We start from the raw sequence: 13,996 nt of genomic DNA, 5'->3' as shown, positions 1-13,996 counted from the left end.
TCGTCTGAGAAATGAGAATCCAAGCGGAGGACTGAGAAAGCTATATTTTATTGCTTAGACTGACGAACGCGCACACGGCCAATTTGATGCTGAGGTGGCCAACATGAATACCATCATGAGATATGAAGTCTAACCTTCAGTTGTATAGTAAAACGATTGTTCTACCATTTACACCGAAACAGGCAGGGTGGTGGTGCCAGTACGGGCAAACAAAAAACGCCCTACGAATTGTGAATCATGCTGACAAAGATGTTCGGTAATATATCACCGAACAGTAGAAGCCATTCGTGAGCGCCTAATTACGTATTTCATTGGAAGTATGAATAGATATTTCATGGTCGCCTCGGTCAGTAATGGTATACGGGCCGTATTAGCGTTTAGGCCAAGACAAGTTTTTGAAGTCGTCGTAGCCTAAAGGATAAGACGTCCGGTGCATTCATAGCGATGCAACGGTGTTCGAATCCCGCAGGCGGGTACCAATTTTTCTAATGAAATACGTACTCAACAAATGTTCACGATTGACTTCCACGGTGAAGGAATAACATCGTGTAATAAAAATCAAAACCCGCAAAATTATAATTTGTGTAATTACTGGTGGTAGGACTTCTTGTGAGTCCGCACGGGTAGGTACCACCGCCCCGCTTATTTCTGCCGTGAAGCAGTAATGCGTTTCGGTTTGAAGGGTGGGGCAGCCGTTGTAACTATACTGAGACCTTAGAACTTCTATCTCAAGGTGTGTGGCGCATTTACGTTGTAGATGTCTATGGGTTCCAGTAACCACTTAACACCGGGTGGGCTGGGAGCTCGTCCACACATCTAGGCAATAAAAAAAAATAAAAATAAAACTTTTGCTAAACCTAAAACCATAATTCAGCAAGCATTCTATCGCATGCTACGGTCCGATCACCGAGAGAAAACCAAGTTTACCACATAATTACAACGATTATGCAAAGTAGACGGTGCATTCTACATCTCAACAAGCTTCCCTTGGCCAGTGTTAACCATGAGGAGTACAACAACAGATTTTTTACATAGTACCGTCAAAATTTAGCTATTGTACCCAAAAAATTTAGTCACACAGAAAAACATTGTCGTTTATCGCTCTTTCTATAGGTAAGTGAAAACCGCATCGAAATCGACGACTACTTTAAGACGATAATCATTCGTTGTAGGCAGACGAGCATACGGCCCACCTGATGGTGAGTGGTTACCGTCGCCCATGGACTTCAGCAATGCCAGGGGCAGAGCCAAGCCGCTGCATACCGCTTAATACTCTCCACAAGCCTATTCTGAAGAAGGACATGTCATAGCGCTCGGGAAAGACCGTGAAGGGGAGCTCATTCCATAGCCGGATGGTACGTGGCAAAAAAGACCTCTGGAAACGCACTGTCGATGAACGCAGCGGTTCCAGATAATATGGATGAACTATGCTCCGATGGCGGGAGGTGCGATGATAAAAAGGAGATGAGGGGATCATCTCAAACAATTCCTCAGAGCACTCCCCATGGAACATACGGTACAAAATACAGAGAGAACCGAACTCCTTCCGCAGACCCAGAGGTTCCAAACGGGTCTGATAGGGCTAATAAACAACAGAAATGTATTTCACCGCAAGCTCATAGTTACATCCATTCGATCAGGACCCGCCATGAATGCATTTCCCCAATGGCCGAATAATACATACCGTCTGATTCATGCTAAGATGATGTGCATAGCCACGTTGACCGCATAAGAGACCCGTATTCGCATTTTCGCATTTACCCGCACAAGATATAAAAATGTTCCGCATTCAACGATCCCAATTTTTTCCTTACCTAAGCGGTGGTACCTCCTTTTTTTTTCGGGTAGGCGGCCGAACCTCCTACGAGGTCCCCGAGCAAAAGGGGCGCACGGGGTATGTGAGACTCAACGATCTGCATGGGGTTAAGCGCTGGTACCTAACCTAAGGGGTTATTCCAGCTATGCGCGAATGGGTAGGCTAGCTCACGGGTTAAGCATGAGAGAATTAGCTAACACTAGCCCTAGCAAGAGCAGTGCTTCGCAGAATCTACCGCCTTTTTTGTTTTTACTACCTAAGCAGATAGCCTTGAGAGGCTGTCAGCGTAATCTAACAAGTAGGTGAGCTGTCGGGACTCAGACCTGACGACGTTGCTAACGCTAACCCTTTTTTTAACATTGGGGAATCCATTTACAAATACCCGGTCGTGGGGGGTAACAGACCGGGTCATGTCTGACTCCGGCGCCTCCAGAGAAGAAAAGGGTGAAGAGGAAGACCAGGATCCTCCTCTTCTGCCAATTTCTGCCGGGAGACTACGCCTTGAGAAAGGCGCGCGAGGCGCTGCACTACGTCAGCCACGCAAGAGCTACCCCGCAAAACCGACTACCAACTAAACCCTATCGAGCCTCACCACTTCGACTCCACGAAACCCATGGTACCGCACAGTGCGCGTCGAAAGTTCGCCGTCGCCGATACCCGTCCTGACAATAAGACGGAACTCCATCCCCAGATCCTCCAGGACGTCGTCTCGGGAGACACACCGTGAGCGGTGCACAGGAGCCACCTTGCGCCGCCTCACCACCGGACCGACAGCCGAGTACCGAGCGTCCCTGCACCCGGCACCCGACAGCCCCTATGAGAGATTTTTTTTTATTGCTTAGATGGGTGGACGGGCTCACAGCCTACCTGGTGTTAAGTAGTTACTGGAGCCCATAGACATAGACAACGTAAAGGCGCCGCCCACCTTAAGATATAAGTTCTAAGGTCTCAAGTGTAGTTACAACGGCTGCCCCACCCTTCTAACCGAAACGCATTACTGATTCACGGCAGAAATAGGCAGGGCGGTGGTACCCACCCGCGCGGGCTCACAAGAGGTCCTACCACCAGTAATTACGCAAATTATAATTTTGCGGGTTTCATTTTTATTACACGATGTTATTCCTTCACCGTGGAAGTCAATCGTGAACATTTGTTGAGTACGTATTTCATTAGATTGGTACCCGCCTGAAATTCGAACACCGGTGCATCGCTCAACACAAATACATCAGACGTCTTATCCGTTAAGCCACGATGAACGGGAGCTTTGCGCCCGTGCCGCCTACTCCGCCTTCTTCACTGAGGAGCCCAAGATGGATCCCACTCCCTTTCGCGCTCCTCAGCCTCACGGAACGCCATGACCAGATCGCAAAACCTGATCATGGCCTCCAACGAATTCTGGTCCTCTAGCATGCGGGCGATGACAGCCCGCAAGGAGAGGTCCCTCCCCAGTACCGCGGTGAGATCTCGCTGCACTATGCACTGCACAAACAAAAAAAAACATAGCTATGAGCTGCCTTTATACAATTTAAATTCCGTCTGATTTAAATCAAAAACTTATGATGTTGTAGTCTAGGTTACTTACTCATTACCTAGTGAGATATATTGTGAATAATACCTAATTATTTTATTAAGGTCAAAATACTCGGTTAAATATTAAATAATATATTTGTAGAACTGAAACTTTTTGAAAGAACAGAATCTTTCAAAACTCGCGCCATTTCAGATTTCCACAATTGTACTCGTTCAAAAACGAAATTTGAAATCCGACATTGTAAACAGATTTTCCATAACGCGCTGAAGGAAATTAAAGTGATACCAAAAGCCTACTCTGTTGTAATTTTCATTGGTGTTTGTCAAAAAAGCAGACTAATTTTAAGTCTTATAGTGAGCGAGAAGTTGGGATTTTTTCAATTTTGCTGTTTATGTTCCTGAACGACATATGGAAATGTCAAAATGTTATATCCTGATTAGCGATGTGAACCGATTACAATTTCTGGCTCCGGTTTATTACCGGTTTTTTTCTCAAAAAACCGGTTTTTTTAGGTATTTTTAGGTTTTTTCCATAAAGGCTAAGTAATCACTAAATAAAACAAATTTACGTACAAACGAAGAGTTTTCTTCATACAATTAATTGGGTGAGCATATTTTATATAGGCTTTTAATGATTATATATATTATCCAATAATAAAAAGCTTTTTATTTTTGATTTAATACTATTGTATTAAATCAAAATTTTGATGCAAGAGGCATAGTTGGTCCACTGCGTCATTCAGAAGCCTGCTCCTTCTGGATGTTAGCACGTGCCAGCAATTTCGGTGTGGTTTACTCTGGCGGCTCCAGTCTCAATATACATTCGCACTATATTCACTGCGGCCGCCGTGGCGTTCGAAATATCCCGTTTTCGCGAATGCAAAAAATCCAGAATACCAGGCTTTTTAAAATTGTTTGTGGTTTTTTCTGACCGTTCCGATGATAAAGCGAGAGTTGAAAATTCTTCAAGAAGATTCCCCAGTTCACGATGCACCATCTCTTTTGCAGACAACATGTGCTCTGGTTGGCGAAAGCCATTTCTGAGTGTTGGGTGCAGATATGTGGATATTTAGGGTCACGGTCCTCATTTCGTACGCTAAAAGTCTACTAACCATATTGTGGTTATTGCACTGTAGTTTTTAAATGTAATGCACGGTAATTTGATTCTGAAACACGGTTTTGTTTATATTTGTAGCTTGTATATTTGATCTGGTAGCACTGGTGTGAACTGTGAATGTAAAGCGTAAAAAACCGGTATTCTTAAATAAAAACCGGTATTTATCGGTATGTATAAAAACCGGTTTTTCTCCGGTTTTCTTCGAACCGGTTTACATCCCTAATCCTGATACGCGGAAACCGCGAATGAGTGTTTTTGGGTTTTTTATCGTCCTCATAATTATTGAATAAATTGAATGTGACTGTGAAAAAAATATTCGTATAACTTATTAACGAAACATGTCTTACGCTATAATGCGCCATTTACGTCGTACCGTGATTTTAACACAACAAATTCGTTATGAAACGACCATGACCAGTGTGACTCAAGAAGACTTTGTATTTAAACCTCCTTTAACTCACTGGAGCAAACTTATAAGAGAAGCGGAGAAGATCGTGGGCTATCCGACTTCCTTCATGAATTTGAGGTGGTTGTTAAGCGACGAATTTGCTAATTTGGCCATGCATTTGAGAAAAGTGGTGGGTATTTTTTTTCTGTTATCTACGTTAATACAAGTCAATATAACTGATACAACCGCATTTCACGATGCTATCTACAATTTGAAGTAATTCTTATTATAAAAATGGTGATTAGTATATTGAATGTAATTTACGAAACATTATGTAATGAGTGTTGTAAACATGAGTGCCATGTGACAAGTTCACAATCAAGGTGACTGACCATATTATACACCTGACCTCAGTTTCAGTTTCCTTTCGATTTCAACCTTCATTTCAGTAAAGTAAATAAAATCTTATGAATAAATTATAACAAAATTTTGTCCTAATATGCATTCCTAAACTGTTGATCTGAGTGTGATGAGACTTGTAGAGCTATTATTGGCACTCTAAGGATGGATGCAATATAGCTTTAGTTGAGTTGTTACTTGTATGGGAGTAATTAAAAAAATGCTTTTTCATGAGTTTAGTGATAGTCAAGATAGCGCTAAATTGGATTCCACTAAATGAAAATAAAAATAAACTAACTGCTTTTTTGGTATAATCACTACCTGACCTTGATATTTATACTTGTATCCTTTTCTTTTGATTTTGTTTTTTGTCTCAAACTAACCACAGTAAATATTGTAATTCAAAATATTCATAGTATCAATTTGTTGTACTATTTAAATAACTATTACATATTTGTAAAAACATTCTGGTTTTCATCAGGTTGGCAGCAATCATCCAATAGTCAAAACTGCTAAAAACTTTTTATACAATGAACACAACAACCTACAGCCATGGGGCCTCATCATTTTATTGCTATCAAAAGCTGTCAGTCCAGAGACTTCATCACTACAAAATTCAGCACTCGCCCAAGATCAAAGGATACTAGCTGAACTCACAGAAATGATTAGAACAGGCCATTATGTCCATCGAGGATTGTTAAACATAGCACCTGATGACCGAGACAGCAGTATGGCCACATCTATGTTCGCAAATAAAATAGCCATTCTCATTGGTGATTATCTACTGGTCACAGCAAACGGTATGCTTGCTAGGCTTAAAAACCAAGATTTATCATACTTGATATCAACAGCATTGAGAGATTTGAGCGAAGGAGAGTTCTTTGGTGAACGGGACAATCAAAACATACCCATACCAGGCAAACCGGTGCCCTTTGAAACTGGAGAGTTCGATATATGCAGTGATACAACACCGTTAAAAGTTAACAATATACTAGGTGAACCAATTCGGGAATGGACTCTGAGAACTATGTTCAATGGGGGTACATTATTGGGCAGAGGTTGTCAAGGCGCATTACTACTTTCAGGAAAAGGTGAAAAAGAACAAGAAATAGCATACAAATTTGGCTGCTATCTCTGTTTAGCATGGCAAGCTTCAGCTGAAATCCAAAAAATAACATCCGATAACAAAGAACATTACTCATTAGTCAGTGCACCAGTTTTGTTTGCTTTACATGAAAACCCTAAATTATACCATGGTCTAGAAAATGCTAAGAGCGTTTCAGACATAGATTTAGACAAATTGAAAGTGGAAATATTGAGAACTAATGCTATAGAACAAACTAGATCACTCTACAGTGAAAATGCTAATAAGGCATTAAACTACATTGAGATGTTTGGTGATTGTGAATCTGTTGATACCATAAAGAAAATGATAAGAACTTTGTAGTTTAACATTTATAGACAGATTTTTTACATCTTAAAACTGTTCAAGGTTGTGTGGAAAGCATCTATACCATGATTCCACTATACCCTCATAAGTATCTACCTTCCCAGCTCTTCAAAGTAGGTAAGGAGACACTGTCTTGAGCAGCTCCATGCACGCCCTGCACAGCGGCCCACAAAGACTTAATATTATAAATCAGTAAGCAAAATCTGTGATTCTGTACCATTAGCATGGTTATTTAAGTAATGAAAAATACCCAATTTTTATTGATAGCATTATGCTTCAAATTATAGGTATATTTTCTTGTTACCTTAATAGAATGTGACATAATTTATTATGAATCTGAAGACAAAAGATTATGGAAAATAATGGATGCAGGCTACTTTCAATGATCCTGTGCATATGAAGGAAATTTTGCATGAACTTTTGAAGCACTCCTGAAAAACAAGATATAAATTTTAAAATTCATTTAAGTACAATTTTAAGTTAGACACCATTTAAGCATTTTTATAACATGTTTTATTAGCTTGGTATGTATTGATGAAACGGAATTTTTGAATGTGTTTTACACCCCCTACAGAACGTCGGATTGATTTGAACGTTGCAAATACACTTATCGAGGATTGTTATAATGCACTAAAAGCTGATTATTTTTTACTATCAAATTGTCATCCTTAAAGGCTAACAAAAATGAATAATTGTTAATAAAATAAGTAAAGTTAATTATCAACATCTGTCAATAAAATATTTTAAATAATTGACATCGGCAAGCACCCCACTCATTTTTACGATAAAATGTCTTATTATATCATTTTTTTCTTTAAACTTATAGTAAATTAATTTCTTTAATTTAATTCATCTAAGCTACAAAAGCGTGTATTTGATGCTTTAAGCCAGTGGCTCCCAAACTTATTTTCTGTAGTGCCCACTTTGAGAATAAATTTTTTTTAGCGCCCCCTGTTTTTTCTACCTACTTAAAAACCACTATAGCGAGAGCTCAGTCGGTGTCTAAGAGTCCTCCTAGGTGAAATTACAAATCGCCTACCAAGCCTCTACACAAGCCCACATTTTTTTCTGGGTCTCTTACCGCCCCCCATTAAGCCTGCAGCGCTCACAAGGGGGCGTTATCGCCCACTTTGGGAAAGGCTGCTTTAAACCATTATTAAAGATTATCTAGAAAAGTGCGTAAATCACAAATACCTATTCTATTAATCGACATAATTACTTTAGTGCTCCACGTACGGTACTGGTGACCTACACAGCAGTCAAAGGGCTAAACATGAACATAACGTGGAATGTGCAAACGTTCTAACCTTGCGCGTATTAGGAGATATATTAGCTATTATTAAATAAGTAGTTCTATGTGATTTTTAATTATAAGGATATTTCAAATATTTGTTACCATGTTGTCTGTTATGAAATATAATTTCATGTTTTGATTATATTGTTTTAATTTGGACATTCAAATTGTTGCAAATCAAAGAAAAAAATAGGGTTGTAAACATTCCTTTCAAATAAATGTGCAAATATAGTCGAAACTAAAGTTAGTAAGCTGCAAATCTGAGTACAGCACTAAAATTAATATTTAATCAAAAAGCACTCCGAGTCTAGAAAAAGTCTGTTTATGGGGCAGTTTAGTGTTTGAGCCTTGGGAACTTTCTAGAGCTTTTCACGTAATTGCAACTAGATCATAACATCCTGGGAGTATCTTGCATGGCTCGATCTACAAATGTATTCACGACTTGTAACGCAGCTAGTCGTCGTGGCCTAAAGGATGAGACGTCCGGTGCATTCGTATGTAGCGATGCACCGGTGTTCGAATCCCGCAGGCGGGTACCAATTTCTCTAATGAAATACGTACTTAACAAATGTTCACGATTAACTTCCACGGTGAAGGAATAACATCGTGTAATAAAAATTAAACCCGCAAAAATTATAATTTGCGTGATTACTGGTGGTAGGACCTCTTGTGAGTCCGCACGGGTAGATACCACCTCCCTGTCTATTTCAGCCGTGAAGAAGTAATGCGTTTCGGTTTGAAGGGCAGGGCAGCCGTTGTAACTATACTGAGATCTTAGAACTTGTATCTCAAGGTGCGTGGCGCATTTACGTTGTAAATGTCTATGGGCTCCAGTAACCACTTTAACACCAGGTGGGCTGTGAGCTCGTCCACTCATCTATGCAATAAAAAAAAAAGTTATAAAAATCAACTCACGCGAACCAAACGCCTCTAAATTCTTACACGAAAAACATAAATTTAGTGGCAAAATACTGATCAATGGCGGGCAGCCGTCCCAATAACGTTAAATCTTCCTCATCACGTCTCATAGTGGGTGATACCTCAAATCCATTTGACCGGTAAAGAAAAACAAAGATACAAACTTGCACGATCACATTTTACAAATGCTCAACTATTCCACAAACTTTCCAAGTTCCAGAATCGTCTACGAACACCACAATCACTTTTCAATATAACCCATGGCCTCATCTCTTATCGTCACCGCCATCTTCTGCAGCGCGACCCTAGCGTCATCCACCGGGAACCGCTCGCTACACTTCAAAACTGAAGCCAGTTCTTCCTCAAAAAACACGCACAGATACTCCAAAGACCTTGTACTTCTTACAGCGTAATACAACTGCTTGTATTCCACGGGCTTCCTCTCCAACTTCGACTCCAAGATGTGACCGTAAATAGTTGGGTATTCCCAAATGGCAAAGATTACTGGAGCACCAACCAGAGAGTATGAATACGGGTGGGTGAAAAAGTCTTTAACGTCTAAATATAGTTGCCACATTATAGCCAAATGGCCGCCCAAAATGTAAGCATTCCTTTCGGCGTCTTCCCCGAGATGGGCCAGCTTCGTCGCCGCCTGGCAGCCTTTGCCAAGTAGACTTCCAGACGTGAGCATCGTGCGGAGCGTCCACTCGTCTTTTCCGTGACCGAGGAAGTCATTGGAGCCAAGTTTTTCCAAGTTGTCTTCGGTCTCCCATTTGTAATGCGTTTCAAATTTGTTAGTAGCTAAAAGATAATTTCACTGTTTGAGTTTAACGGATTGAATGAAATAAAACAGTACCTAAAGAGAAAATGGCTTGCACTGCTATATAGATTATTCGATAAATTTAATAACTTAAAAATGCTTTTATTTAAGAATATTTACTTACATAAACTTAGTAGTATACTACATACTACGTATTAGTAAATACTATTAAATTCCCGTACTAAATAAAGATTCTTGAAAAAAAAATCGTCAATATAAATAGTTAACTTGAATTTTCTCGTATCGCATTGTTGTGTGGCTGTTCAACGAAGCATGAATACATTCTTACTCATTCTTTTTATATCGAATTACGAGTTATTCTCATAGAACATGACGACAAATTTAAATACACTATCCTTGTTACTGTACAATTGCAAATGGTTAGTTAAAATAAAAATAAGGTTTTTTTTCCCTTCCTATGCTGATAGCCTTGAGACTATTTCAGCTTCTCCTTGACGTGTAAGTGAGCTCACGGGGCTCAAACCGGGGGTGTTGCTAACACTGGCCCCAGCGAGAGCAGTGCTTCGCAGAATCTACCACCGGATCGGTAACGCGACTCACTGAGAAGATCGGGCGTGTAACTCAGTGGGCTAAAATAAGGAAAGGCTTTTTCACAAACAACGGCAGGTCAACGTCTATTGCTCTGCCTGCCAATATGTAAAATTACGGTCTTGATGGGACTACAAACAAAAAAGACATTATTAGCACCCCACTGAATTTTTCACCGAATTTTCTCAGTCTTTAGGTCGCGATTTCGATGTGATGGTAGTTTATGTAAGGCACTGTTCTCGCTAAGGCTAGTGTTAGCAAATTCTCTCAGGTTGAACCAGTGAGTTCACTTAACCGTCCGCGCGTAGCTAGAATAGTCTTTTAGACTTCCAGCGAACACTTAAGGAAAAAAATATCATTATTAATAGCCCAAAAAACAGTCAAGCACCAAATGATTTGTCTGTCTACAGTTAGCTGACGAACCAACAAAAACATACCTTTTGGTTGTGTCGGTATCGGATTATTATTGTCATCGTGCTCCCCAAAGAAATCTCCTTCGACTAAATCCCTTAGACCAGTCGAGATCAGCTCAGTCACAGCATTATTGCGAAGACCACCCAACTGCTGAAGGCATTTAGCTAATAAAAAGTCGCCTGCAGAATAAAACGAAGTTAGTTAAATTAACTTAAGTTCCTATATTATGTACTTAAAGTTGAAGTATCACATCAAATATCGTGCCAGAGATTTTTTATTGACTTATTTATTTATTAATTTATTAATTGGATAGACAGCTCATGGCTCACCTGGTGTTAAGAGGTTACCGGAGCCTATAGACATATACAACGTAAATGTCGCCACCCACCTTGAGATATGTGATGTAAGGGTCTCACTTTTAACAATACTACGGCTGCCCCACTCTTTAAATCGAAACTCATTACTGCTCCACGGCAGAAATAGGCAGGGTGGTGGTATCTAACCGCGCGGACTCACAAGACGTCCTACCGCCTATTAAAGTTTGAGGTTCGAGAAAAGCTCTCAAAAATATTCAAAGGCAATACCTACGTGTATTTGTTGATATTTTGAAGTTTACGCTGAGCTTACAGGAGCACTCGTGAACCGTTTCATAGGCAACTTAGTAATATATCTTCCGCGGCTTATGATTGAAAGGTGCATAATGAATCAATAACACGTCAGATGATGGCAACAAATTATTAGACAACATCAAATCTTTTCAAACGACTGTAGGCAAAACGTTAACTAACCAGTCAACAAAACAATCTTATTCCCATATAGCAAGTCCTTGACTTTCTCCTTGTGTTTCTCTTTGTCCTGAAGATTCACCATAGCCTTGTGTATCATATGACCAGTCCTCTTCATCTCCACAATCTCCGCCAAGGCTCTCTGCGCGTGTAGCACCCCGGAATCATAATGATCTCTATTGTAATAATTTGCATCGAAACCAGCTGCTTTGGAGACCAGTAGGATGATGAGACCAACTGACTGCAAGTTGCTTTTCGAGCCAATGAGGAGGTTCTTGGCTGATTTTAAAAGTGGATGGTTCGTGCCAACCTAAAAGTATAATTTAAGTGGTTTCTGGAAGCATATTTAATAAATAGACACATTCTGAATAAAAAAATATGGACAAATAAGTAAGGTAAGCTATTAGTATTAAGGGTTGCGATTAATGAAGTCTCTAAGAACAATTTCCACGTGAAAATTTAATTCGCGGTTTCAGTAATCGATTCGAAATTAAAATCAATCGATTGTAATATAAAGAAAAAGTGAAAATTGCGTAATTACTAATAGTTTTCTAAGCCCGCAACTAGTAACATTAGAACCATTCTGCCTACTTCTGCCGTGTAGCACACACGCGTTCCAGTTTCAAGAATACGATAGTCGTTCTGTTGCGAAGGCAGTGGCGTTCATGTTGTGATTTGAACATTGTGAGCTCATCACATGTAACAACAATCCATGAAAATCAATTGTTATAGAACAACCTCGAACTGTCACCATATTAAAGAAAATTAAAATGATTACCGAAACTGACCAATTTACGCAAATGTATCGCTGTATTGGCGATCTCGTCATTGAAGAGCCAACGTAGATTCAGGAAGGATGTTGGGTAGCCGACGATTTGTTCAGCCTCGGAAACTACGTCCCGCCAGCCGGCGTCGTCTCGCTGGCCCAGTCCAAGTTTATTGTTTTGACCGGATAAGAAGCACACTCTTAAATATATGCAGAAATAGGATTCCATAAGGTTTTTGCGTGTTTGATAAATTCGAAAATGTGAAGTAAGAACGTTAATTTTTTTTTTACTTTTGCTAAGTATAGATAAACTCACAGTCCACTTGATGTTAAATGGACATCTACAACGTAAATACCGCCACTCACCTCGAGACATGAGTTCTAAGGCCTTACTTTTAACAGTACAACGGCTGCCCCACCATTCAAACCGAAACGCATTACTGCTTCACGTCAGAAAAAAGCAGGGTGGTGGTATCAAACGGTGCCGACTCACAAGACGTCCAACCACCGGTAAAATTGGATTCCATAAGGGTTTTGCGTGTTAGGTAAATTGGAAAATGTGAAGTAAGAACGCAAATTATATAGCTGATGTTACACCCTCCTTTTGCAAGTATTCACTACCTCATCTTGGAAACGTTATTTATGATTTACCATCGCCCCGCCTATTTCTGCCGCAAGCGTTTCAATTTGAAGGATTGTAGCCGTTATACAAGTAATGAATATACCGTATAAGTAGCTATAATTATGTCTATGAGTCGCAAAAACCGAAGAAAATACTACAAAATTTAACGGCCGTCTGGTGTAGTTGTAAGTGACATGGTCACCACACAAGGGGGTCGCAGATTCGAATCCCGCCAAGACATTTGTATGATAAATATAAAATGTCTTTTCCAGGGTTATGGATGTATATTAAATATATATATATATGTATAATAAAAATCTTACATTTATTTCCGTTATCTGGTACCTGTAACACAAGTTCTTTACAAACTTAGGACGGGACCAATTAACGTGGCGTGATTGTTAGTAAATATTTATATTTATTTATTTAATATAATTGAGACTTCGAATTCGTGTCTCAAGTTGGGGGACGGTATTCACGACGTTAAGTCTCTGAACGGCGGTAATCACCTAACAACAGGTGGACTGTGAGCTCATTAGCGAATACAATAAAAATGAAATTAGATTGTTTCATCGATCACATTAGCAAAGAAACGATATGATGCATTTTCGTCTGTGAGGTTACAAGTACGCCAGTAGGGTCATTTACTTATCTATGGTCTGTAATTACGTACCTACAGACGTATCTATGTCACTGGAATTCATACATCAATTTTCACACTTACGGTTGAATTACACGCCCACTTAAATGTGATTTCGATAGTAAATTTAGTCTTCCGATAAACATTTTCCCAACAAAATAGGAGACAGCTTCTAAATATTTCCTACGAATCAAAATACGCAAGGCCCAAATTGTCAATTTTCTTCTGTCATTTTAATGTTTTCTTCTGGATGCTTAGAACGGTATGTTTAAGAAGTTTTATATACAAACCGGGTGAATTCCGAGTACATTTTTTTTTCAATATCATCGGGCACACAATTCTGTTGGTGAGTGGTGCCTGCCTTTTCATGAAGTCAAATGTTTGCGCTTGTACCTACTTGTTCCCGTCTCAGCAGTTTTTTTTTTATCCTAACTAAGCTCATGGTCTTGAGAGACCGTATCAGCGTAACCGGGACAGTAGCTGAGCTC

General features: G+C 39.8%; 2 protein-coding genes across 2 annotated transcripts; one reads left to right on the top strand and one right to left on the bottom strand.

Annotated features, from left to right (window-relative positions):
• Positions 1-4,432: 4,432 nt before the first annotated feature.
• Positions 4,433-8,133, top strand: LOC101736885 (all trans-polyprenyl-diphosphate synthase PDSS2). The gene is made up of 2 exons (XM_004925685.4): positions 4,433-5,041; positions 5,732-8,133. Exons 1-2 carry the CDS (start codon positions 4,802-4,804, stop codon positions 6,695-6,697), a joined length of 1,206 nt encoding a protein of 401 aa, XP_004925742.1. The 5' UTR covers positions 4,433-4,801; the 3' UTR covers positions 6,698-8,133.
• Positions 8,134-9,071: 938 nt separating this feature from the next.
• On the bottom strand, positions 9,072-13,763 carry LOC101736759 (all trans-polyprenyl-diphosphate synthase PDSS2). Its single transcript, XM_004925684.5, has 5 exons — positions 13,593-13,763; positions 12,269-12,446; positions 11,484-11,790; positions 10,719-10,874; positions 9,072-9,713 (listed from the first exon to the last, which is right to left on the bottom strand). Exons 1-5 carry the CDS (start codon positions 13,652-13,654, stop codon positions 9,154-9,156), a joined length of 1,263 nt encoding a protein of 420 aa, XP_004925741.1. The 5' UTR covers positions 13,655-13,763; the 3' UTR covers positions 9,072-9,153.
• Between the last annotated feature and the right edge of the window lie 233 nt (positions 13,764-13,996).

This window comes from Bombyx mori, chromosome 25 (assembly GCF_030269925.1).
Source record: "Bombyx mori chromosome 25, ASM3026992v2".
In the NCBI taxonomy this organism is placed as follows: Eukaryota; Metazoa; Arthropoda; class Insecta; order Lepidoptera; family Bombycidae; genus Bombyx; species Bombyx mori.
The sequence above is the reverse complement of the archived record's forward strand: the minus strand, read 5'-3'. Positions and strand labels throughout refer to the sequence as shown.

Coding starts and splice junctions, on each gene's coding strand:
- LOC101736759 (XM_004925684.5), bottom strand. CDS start 13,654: ATGTTTATCGGAAGACTAAATTTACTATCGAAATCACATTTAAGTGGG. Junction 10,875..11,483: donor TAAGATTGTTTTGTTGACTG/GTTAGTTAACGT, acceptor TTTATTCTGCAG/GCGACTTTTTATTAGCTAAA. Junction 9,714..10,718: donor GATACCGACACAACCAAAAG/GTATGTTTTTGT, acceptor ATTATCTTTTAG/CTACTAACAAATTTGAAACG.
- LOC101736885 (XM_004925685.4), top strand. CDS start 4,802: ATGTCTTACGCTATAATGCGCCATTTACGTCGTACCGTGATTTTAACA. Junction 5,042..5,731: donor CCATGCATTTGAGAAAAGTG/GTGGGTATTTTT, acceptor GGTTTTCATCAG/GTTGGCAGCAATCATCCAAT.